This window comes from Myotis daubentonii, chromosome 14 (genome assembly GCF_963259705.1).
Source record: "Myotis daubentonii chromosome 14, mMyoDau2.1, whole genome shotgun sequence".
Taxonomy (NCBI): Eukaryota; Metazoa; Chordata; class Mammalia; order Chiroptera; family Vespertilionidae; genus Myotis; species Myotis daubentonii.
Window position 1 is genome coordinate 54071734 of NC_081853.1, and position 10229 is coordinate 54081962.

Below are 10229 nucleotides of genomic sequence, written 5' to 3' on the forward strand. Positions count from 1 at the left end.
AATTTAATTTGTCACTTGTTCCCACTTCTGCCCAGCAGAGGAGTTTTTCCAGGCCAGGTACCATTAAAACACTAGAGGCCTGGTGCACAAAATTAGTGCACTTGGAGGGGGGGGGCGCCAGTCCCTCAGCCCAGCCTGGGCCCTCTCACAGTCCAGGAACCCTTGGGGATGTCCAACTGGGTGTCATAAGTCCCACGAGGTGACTTGTGGGTGATGGATATATCCCTCTACCTTGATGGGGTTTCACAATCACGTATGTTTATACATACATCAAAACTTATCAAATTGTACACGTTACATATGTGCAGTTTATTGGGTGTCACTTATGCCTCAACAATGCTATTTAAAAACAGCTTGGCCAGAGTGGCTTAGTGGTTGATCATTGACCTATGAACCAGGAGGTTTCGGTTCGATTTCCGGTCAGGGTACATGCCCAGGTTGTGGGCTCGATCCTCAGTAGGGGGCATGCAGGAGGCAGCTGATCAAGGAGCCTCTCTCATCATTGATATTTCTATCTCCCTCTCCCTCTCCCTTCCTATTTGAAGTCAATAACAATAAATAACTAAATAAAAACAACATAAGACTGATTCCCTTTTTGCTAGCCATCTAAATTTCAGTTTCTATAAAATGAGGAAACTAATACCTACCTCATAATATTGATGTGAAGATTAAAGGGATGAAATGAGATGACATTTTCCTTTGATTCAGTGAAAAGCAGTGGAGTCACGCTGCCTCCCTCTCTCTCCTACACCCACATCCAATCTCCCTGGGTCATTCACAGAGTGGGTACAGGCCTGGCCATGACCTGGTAGTTGTTGAAGTGGGATGATGAGTACATGGGAAGTCAGTATACTGTTCTCTCCACCTTTGTATATGTTTGCATTTTCCATAATTAGAATTAAAACAGCAACAGTGGCTCCCCGTTTCACTGAGGGGAAAACCAACGCTGTACACGCCGCACGCACGCGGTCCTGCATGGGTCCCTCACCCTCTCCTCTCTGTCCTCATCTCCTTCTACTCACCTCATTCACTGCTGCAGCCCCACTGCCTCCTGCTGTTCCCAGAATGAGCCAGACACTTCCTGCCCCAGCGCATTCGCTCCAGCTGTTCCCTTCCCTGGAGTCCCGCTTTCTCCATGGCTTGAACCTCCTCAAATATAGACCTTTTAGTGAGCCCATCCTGACTATTCCATTTTACATGGTTACCACCTCCACCTGTCACTCCCCACGCCCCCTTCCCTGCTGTCTGTCACCATAGCAGTATCATCTGACATGCTGCATAAGAATTTATTTATTGCTGTCTTCCACACCCACCCCCCTACCCCCACGCCCTGGGCTGAATGTAAGCTCCATGAAGACAGGCATTCCTGCCTGATGTTCAGGTGCATCCTCAGCAGGTTCTTGAATGAATGAGCCACGTAATGGAATGCCTGGTAGGGAGTGAGCACGACGGGATTCATCATGATCTAAAAATACATCGTGGAGTCATTCGGTAAATATAAGTTAATTGTTCAGTCAGTACCTTCTGTCTGACCTTTTTTTGTTGTTGTTAATTTGTGGGAAGCGGTAAGATAAGGATACCCACAGTCCTTGGAGGCAGGCAGATCGGCTTTGAACCCGGGCTGGGCCACTTGTCCGCTGTGTGGCTTTCCCAAGTTGCCTAGCCTCTCAGCGCCTTGTGTCACTGACAGTACTTGCTGGAAGTGCCCTGCAGTCCTCCTTGTCCTCTCTGCACGGTGGACAGGACCACCTACAGGGCCTTCCAGGTGCTGTGCCTTCTGGGACCTGCTGGCGGGGTGAGCAAGGGATGGTCAAATGCACTGCTCAGGAGGAACAGGCAGTGACATGGCTGGGATCACAAAAGGGGAGGTGACTCAGTCCTGGCCCAGCCTGAGGTCCCCTCTCCAATCCTCCCATCCCCCCAAGCCTACGTTATAAACAAGTGACTCAGAGGAATGATGGGAGAATACCCCATAACAGTTCACAACAGTGTCCTGGGGGCTAAATTTAACCCACAGCTGCAGCCTCTGGCACTTTGGAAACAAGTTAATCTTGGTGGCTGAGGCTGTGGTGTGTGTGTGTGGAGTGGGGTGGGGTGGTCAGGAGTCCAGAGCGGTGTGGGCATAGGGACTGGCTGTCCTGGGCCTCTACCCTGATCCCTTAGGCTGTCCACAGGGTGCAGGGGCCCTAGGGCCAGGCAGGCTCAGGCCAAGCCTAGAATGGGCCAAGACCAATGAGCATAGACAGTGAACATCTTTTTGAACCATAGAATCCAGAATGTCCCTCCCCCAGAATGTTAAAAACCTGGGGCTTAAACACTTAGAATAGTCGAATTCTAGGAAATTAATTTTCCAGCATGCCTGACACCTAACAGTGTTAATACCCTGTGACTGTACTCCTAGGAATACAGAACCTCAGTGCTGCTGAGCCTCAGCTAAGGCCCTCCTAGTCTCACTCCCCCACCTCCTCATAGGGTAGGAAGGGAAACAGGCTCAACAGAGAGATCTGACCTGCCCCAGGCTCCACAGAAAAGTGGCCACCCGTGCAGAAGGCAGCCGGTCGGTGATTCTCTCTCATCATTGATGTTTATCTCTCTCCCTCTTTCTTCCTCTCTGAGATCAATAAAAATATATGTTTTGCCCTAGCAGGTTTGGTTCAGTGGATAGAGTGTCAGCTTGCGGACTGAAGGGTTCCAGGTTCGATTCCAGTCAAGGGCATATGCCCAGGTTGTGGGCTCGATCCCCAGTAGGGGGTGTGCAGGAGGCAGCCGATGATTCTCTCCTCCTTTCCTCTCTGAAATCAATAAAAATATATATTTTTTCCCCTTTAAAAGTGGCCATCTTGTTTACCTAAGGCCCCTTCTTGCTTTCTTGCACAGTTGAAGGAGCATCTCAGAGCTGGGGCAGACATGGGAGATCATCTTCCCATTTTAAAGGTGGGACAACAAGGTCCCCAGTGACTGAATGTCATGCTCAAGTTCTCTGAGCACAGACCCAAGCACACTGTATCCAGAGGTGGCTGGAGTGAGATATACTCCAGAGAGGAAATAGAGGCACCTGATGGAAAGACCCGGAAGGCATGAAGGGAGACCGAAGGTGGGACTCCAAGACCTGCCCTTCCCTGAAGTAAGGGGCAGAGCTTGGGTCACCCCCTCCCCCAAGGGGCACTGCCCAACCTCGGAATGCAATCAAGGCCGTGCTGTGCTCCATTTAGAAATGAGGCAGTGAGGCCCTCACCTTCCCAGCAGGGCCCAGAAACCCCACTCCCGTCCCATGAGTCTCCGGGGCTGAGTCAAGGCTGCTCTGGGAGAGGGCCTCTCTCTGCCCAGCTGTCCCCTCTGCGTCATGTGCAGGAGGCCAGGCAGCTCGTCTTACAGGGCCAGGCCCACCTCTATATATAGCCCACCGAGACAGCTGTAGACGGAGCACAACCCAGCAGGAAAGCAGGGAACAGAGAGAGGAGGCCCCTGGCACCCCTGGTCGCTGCACCCTAGGCCGCCCACCATGGCGCTGGGCTTGGAGCAGGCGGAGGAGCAGCGGCTGTACCAGCAGACGCTCCTGCAGGACGGGCTCAAGGACATGCTAGACCACGGCAAGTTCCTGGACTGCGTGGTGCGGGTGGGCGAGCGCGAGTTCCCGTGCCACCGCCTGGTGCTGGCCGCCTGCAGCCCCTACTTCCGGGCGCGCTTCCTGGCCGAGCCGGAGCCGGCGGGCGAGCTGCGCCTGGAGGAGGTGGCCCCGGACGTGGTGGCGCAGGTGCTGCACTACCTGTACACGTCGGAGATCGCGCTGGACGAGGCGAGCGTGCAGGACCTGTTCGCCGCGGCGCACCGCTTCCAGATCCCGTCCATCTTCACCATCTGCGTGTCCTTCCTGCAGAAGCGCCTGTGCCTCTCCAATTGCCTGGCCGTCTTCCGCCTCGGGCTCCTGCTGGACTGCGCGCGCCTGGCCGTGGCCGCCCGCGACTTCATCTGCGCGCGCTTCCCGCTCGTGGCGCGCGACGCCGACTTCCTCGGGCTCTCGGCCGACGAGCTCATCGCCGTCATCTCCAGCGACGACCTCAACGTGGAGAAGGAGGAGGCGGTGTTCGAGGCGGTGATGCGGTGGGCGGCCAGCGGCGACGCCGAGGCCCAGGCCGAGCGCCAGCGCGCGCTGCCCACCGTCTTCGAGAGCGTGCGCTGCCGCCTGCTGCCGCGCGCCTTCCTGGAGAGCCGCGTGGAGCGCCACCCGCTCGTGCGCGCCCAGCCCGAGCTGCTGCGGAAGGTGCAGATGGTGAAGGACGCGCACGAGGGCCGCCTCACCGTGCTGCGCAAGAAGAAGAAGGAGAAGGGGAAGGAGGCAGCCGGGCCCCAGGCGGCCGACAAGGGCACCGGCGACGCCAAGGCCGAGGGGGAGGAGGAGGACGAGCGCGTCCTCCCTGGCATCCTCAACGACACTCTGCGCTTCGGCATGTTCCTGCAGGACCTCATCTTTATGATCAGCGAGGAGGGCGCCGTGGCCTACGATCCGGCGGCCAATGAGTGTTACTGCGCCTCCCTCTCCACCCAGATCCCCAAGAACCACGCCAGCCTGGTGACGAAGGAGAACCAGGTCTTCGTGGCCGGGGGCCTCTTCATCAACGAGGACAACAAAGAAGACCCCATGAGCTCTTACTTTTTGCAGGTGCCTTGCAGCGCTGGGAGGGGGTGGCCAGAGCTGGGGCCGGGGGGTCGGCCTTGGGGCCCAGGAGAGACCTGTGTCTACGTGTTGGCGAATGTCCTTGGTCTACGGGGAGGTGTAGGCCAGGGAGGTTCACCGACAGCCACTTGCCTGAAAGCTGAAGACGGTGATAGACAGTGGACAATGGCTCCATAACTTTGGTGACGGCTTCAGGGGGATGTTAGCCCCGGGATGGTCTGATAGGTTGGAGGCCCGGGCCCTGCACAAGGGTTGGGGTCAGGCACAGTGAGAAGGAGGAGCAAGGTCAGTGTAGGGGTTCTGGGCAGGGCCTTTGCATGAGTCGGGGACTGGAGTGTGTCCCAGACAAAGGGATCATCCTACCTAGTCTTCCCATTATACAGATGAGGAAACTGAGGCACAGGAAGGACCAGTAGAGTGGGGTGCCCAGTCCAAGTTGTAGTGGGACTGTGGGATCTCAGAGGGCAGAAACGGCTTCCTGGTGGCAGGCCATGTAGGTGTGGGTCTTGCCACTCAGGTGGAATTTGGAGACCCGAAGGGGAGGGTGGTGGAGAATGAGCCGAGTGAGTGGTGGGCACAGGTGGGCACATGTTCATTCCCTCTGGGCTTCCATTCATAAGTGAGGGTATTATTCCTCCTGCTTGATAAGGTCATTTGAAGGTTAAGTGGCAGGTATAAAGTGTTCATCAGTACAGGGCGCAGTCTTCAGGAAACTTTTCAAAAAGGTGAGCCACTGGTACTGTTATTATAAGACTGTCCAGGTGGACAGGGCGACAGGCTTACAGTGTGGGCTTTCAGGGTGAGTGGCAGAGCTGGCTGTAGGTGGGGTTCCTGTGCCAGGGGATGAGGTGGAGAACAGGGGGCGGGGAGGTGAACAGGGGAAGGGCCAGGGCCGGGGGAAAGCTGCCCCATCCTGGCGCTATCATGGTGATCTTCCGGCATCTGCCAGTTCAGGAATGGGGTGGAGGTGGGGTGGGCTTTCTCAACCAGAAAGGAGGCGGGCACTGCCTCCAGAAACCACCTCCACCTGCGCTGGCCGGTGACCCGCTGGGCTGGGGCTGGGACTGTGGGGGCGCCAGCTGACTGGGCCCCGGTCCGCAGTTTGACCACCTGGACTCAGAGTGGCTGGGGATGCCGCCGCTGCCCTCGCCGCGCTGCCTCTTCGGCCTGGGAGAGGCTCTCAACGCCATCTACGTGGTCGGCGGCCGGGAGCTCAAGGAGCGGGAGAGCAGCCTGGACTCCGTGCTGTGCTACGACCGGCTGTGAGCGGGGCGGGGCCTCCGGGGAGGGGGCGGGGCCTCCGGGGCGGGGCCGGCGGGGAGGGGGCGGGGCCGCCGGGGGTTGAGGGTGCGGGTGAGGCCTGCTGCCAGGACACGGTCTAGGACCGCGGGGTGTGGCCGGTTAGGTAGGGGCGAGGCGGGATGGCTGGCAGGTGACATGGAAGCAAGGAAATGAAGGCCTGGGGAGTTCTGGTAATGTATCGGGTGCGCCCCAATACGTGTTGGGGGGGTGGGGGCGTGGGTGCAGAGACAGGGACCCAGTGTGTTTACCCTCCCCCCTCCCCTCCAGGTCGTTCAAATGGGGGGAGTCGGACCCGCTGCCGTATGCGGTGTACGGCCACGCGGTGCTCTCCCATATGGACCTTGTCTACGTCATTGGCGGCAAAGGCAGCGACCGGTGAGGCTCAGGCCCGCAGTGGGCGCAGCAGAGCGTGGCAGGTGTCCTGGCTGCCTGGGGAGGGACTGGGCCAAGCGGGGGAGGTGCCTTGCTCCTGCTGCCTGGCTCTCTCTGATGGCCTCCACCCCACAGGAAGTGCCTGAACAAGATGTGCGTCTATGACCCCAAGAAGTTCGAGTGGAAGGAGCTGGCTCCCATGCAGACGGCCCGGTCCCTCTTCGGGGCCACCGTGCACGATGGCCGCATTTTTGTGGCCGCCGGGGTCACGGACACGGGGCTGACCAGTTCCGTGGAGGTGTACAGCATCACAGACAACAAGTACGCGCTTGCCTCCTTTCTTCCTCCCTTCCCCAGGCAGGGCAACCGGGGGCCGAGGGCCTCCCTGGAACCCCCCGGCTGTGTGGCTTTGGGCCTAGGCCAGTCCTCTCTGAGTCAGCCCCGGAGAGCAGCATAGCTCAGAATTGGGTTTTCACAGTTGAGCTTGGACATCAGCACAGAAGTAGTCCCTCTCCCCTGACCAGTAGTGAGGTGGGCTTCCCCCACAAGGTGGGGCGAGGGTTAGGGCCAGCCTGGTCAGCAGGAGAGAACTCCCAGGACTGGGGTAGGAGATGCCAGGTTCCTCATTCAGAGACTCACACCAGGCACTGGCCTGGTCCGAGGGATGCAGTGGTGACCAAGCTACCCTGCCCTGGGAGGTCAGGAAGACAACAGCTGTGGTGGGAGAAGGATGCCCAGGCTAAGGACAGTTGGTGCCAAGGCAGTTAGGAGAAAAGGGCCGGCCCACGTGGAGGAATTGCTCAGGTTGGATGGAGTGTGGTGAGGGGGGTACTGGGGCTGCAGGAACTTTCTCCCAGTGCCTCTGAGGGGTTGTGAGCGCACATCTGTGTTTTACTAAGATGCTTCATGACAGCTGAGGTAGGTGTGAAGCAAGTCACACCGGCAGTGCGTGCGCTGCGCCTGGATCCCCAAGCCCTGGGGAGTGGGGGCCTGCGAGCAGTTTTGGAGGGTGGGGATGGAGACTCCCTGAGAGTAATTGGACTGTGGGAGAAGGGGTCAGGGCAGGAGTCCAAGGGGTCGGGGGCTTAATGGCCACTGAGCTAGCAAGTGGGAGTGAAGGAGGGACACAGGGAGGTCCATAGTGGATTTGGGGGGGCAGGTTGGGTAGAATATCAAAGGGACAGTGAAGGGAAGTGTTGGGGGTAATTGAATGGGAAAGGAAGTGAAGACCAGAGGGAAGGGGAAGGGGAACAGGGTTGGGACACTCTGAGGCCTGGGCAGGGGCACAGGTGGGCATTCTTGAGAAGGTCCAGAACGGGACGTTGTGTTGAGAGCCTGGGACCCTGGGGTTCAGATTTCAGAGGTGCGACTGAGGCTGTGGGTGCTGGGGTGGGACAGTCACTCGGTTTGCTGAGGCCTCCCGGTGATGCACCTCCTCTCCCTCCCTCCCCCCCACCCCCAGGTGGGCGCCCTTTGAGGCCTTCCCGCAGGAGCGCAGCTCGCTCAGCCTGGTCAGCCTGGCGGGCACCCTCTATGCCATCGGTGGCTTTGCCACTCTGGAGACTGAGTCCGGGGAGCTGGTCCCCACAGAGCTCAACGACATCTGGAGGTGAGCCTGGCCCCGGGAGGTGAGGGTCATCACGAGCAAGGCTGACGGCTCACAGCCTCGTGGCGGGCACCGCGGCACCTGGCAGGCTCTTTGGGGGCAGAGCTGATCCCTCTTCTGAGAGCCCTGGGGGGAAGGGACAGTAGACCCCGTTCAGCCCCGGTTCTCTCCAGTTTGGCTGGGTGTGGATAACCTGTGGGTCGCGACCCCTTTGGTGGTCGAACGACCCTTTCACAGGGGTCGCCTAAGACCATCCTGCATATCAGATATTTACATTACGATTCCTAACAGTAGCAACATTACAGTTATGAAGTAGTAACGAAAATAATTTTATGGTTGGGTCACAACATGAGGAACTGTATTTAAAGGGCCAGAAGGTTCAGAACCACTGGGCTACAGTGTTTGGACAGGTTCAAGCCTCGGACTAATGAGAGGGCACAGTCCTCTCATGGCCACGTGCAAGTCCCAGCTTGGAGGGCAGAGCCCTCCCAGCACAATGATAGCCAACAGCTGTAGTTGTGAGCGTGAACCTATGGTCCGAACACGTGGCCCCACGTGCCTGAGTGACGTGGGCTTGATAGAGCTCAGGTGCCTGTACTTGAGTAGGATTGAAACCCAGGAGACTGTTGTAAACATCTTGACCGCGCCCTGACTTTGCCTCGTGGAATCTGCTATAAAATAAAGACACGGCGTGTAGTCCGTGGAGCTGTCCCTCTCCATCAGAGAGGGCGGCATCCCGCCGAGACCCAGCTTTCTTCTCTTGTCTGTCTTTTCTCCATCCTTCACCGCCCCCACTCGGGCTCACCGAACCTGGCTGAGCTGGCGCGGCACATAAGGCGCCCAGTGTGGGGCTGAGTATGCCATGCCGTGCCAGCCTGCCACAGCTGGGAAAGTCTGGGTTTGCACCCTTGACACCATGCCCCACTGTGGGGCCCCAACAGTGTCACAGCTGGGAGCTGACCCCAAGTTTAGGGCACAGACCCACGGAAACAGGGGCCCTTTCCTCTCCCCTCCCTCCTGGAGGCTCTGGGGGGAGAGCTGGGGCCAGGACTGAGATCTGCCGGACCCCAGTTCCGCAGAGCCATTGCTTTCCATGGCTGGTCCTTCCTGGGGGTGGAGGGGAGAGGTCCGGGCCACCTGGGGCACCTTCTGATCCTTCAGTTCTCCCACTGCTGCCGGCAGCCTGCAGGGGGCACTGCTGCTGGGAGAGTGGGAGTTGGGGGGACTTGGAGGGCGGAGGAGGGAAAGTCTACATCTCAAGGGAAGATGTAGACCTCCTTGGAGGAAGGTGCCCTTCCTGGAATGTGGGGTGGATGTTCTCTGGGGGTGAGTCTTGTGGGAACCTTTCCCAGAACCTGGGAAACCTCTAGGAGTGGACCATACTCCAGGGCCGGGGTAGGGTGGGGTGGGGACTCCTCAGGGGTGGGCCTCGGGCACCCAGCCACCCCTTCCTGCTGGGTCCCCCTCTGAACTCGGCTGACCAAGCTCCTTGTCCCTGCCCCGCCTGCAGATATAATGAGGACGAGAAGAAGTGGGAAGGTGTCCTGCGGGAGATTGCCTATGCCACCGGCGCCACCTTCCTACCCGTGCGGCTCAACGTGCTGCGCCTGACCAAGATGTGAGCAGCCCCGAGGGCCTGAACTCAGCACCGCCCCACCCCGTGGCCCACACAGGCCGGGCCTTCTGGGGGCTCCAGGGAGGAGGCTGGGAGAGGCCAGAGCCTACCTGGACCTGTTGTAATGGCCGAGTGGCTGCTTCAGCGGGGAAGGTGATAGCTGCCCAGTCCTAGCCTTGGGGCAGGGACGAGGAACTTAAGGCCTGTCTGGGGTCTCCGGTCTCCACCATGTCCCCCTGTTCTTGAGCCAGAACCACAGGGACATCATCCCAGGCTGCATCCCGGCCCTGTCCCAGCCCGGCTGTGTGCCAGCAAATTCCCCACAAGCCCCAGTCCTGGCTGTCAGAGGGGGATGGCCCCCACCGAATGCTCCCTGCAGCACAGATAGGGCTCCTTCTGTGAGAAGAATAAAGTGCCTTCTGAGCAGGCAGCTCCGGGTCCGGAAGCCGGGGCTCCAAGAGTTAGTGACCAGCTAGTTTGAAGGTTTGGGGGTTTAGTGCTCAGATTTGGGGTTACCCAGGTTGGTGGTCTCTGCCCTCCATGTGGGTGTGTCCTCCACATTGCGTGTGCCAAGACCTTGACCCTCCCCCCACTGAGGCCCAGAACTCCCTGCTCCTCACCTTGCATAGACAAGGAGCCAGGGACTGCCGGGGGGCCAG

General features: G+C 58.8%; 1 protein-coding gene across 1 annotated transcript; it reads left to right on the forward strand.

Moving 5' to 3' along the window:
• Positions 1-3320: 3320 nt before the first annotated feature.
• KLHL40 (kelch like family member 40) lies at positions 3321-10015 on the forward strand. The gene is made up of 6 exons (XM_059664515.1): positions 3321-4660; positions 5777-5937; positions 6245-6352; positions 6485-6670; positions 7812-7958; positions 9466-10015. Exons 1-6 carry the CDS (start codon positions 3503-3505, stop codon positions 9575-9577), a joined length of 1872 nt encoding a protein of 623 aa, XP_059520498.1. The 5' UTR covers positions 3321-3502; the 3' UTR covers positions 9578-10015.
• The last annotated feature ends 214 nt before the right edge of the window (positions 10016-10229 follow it).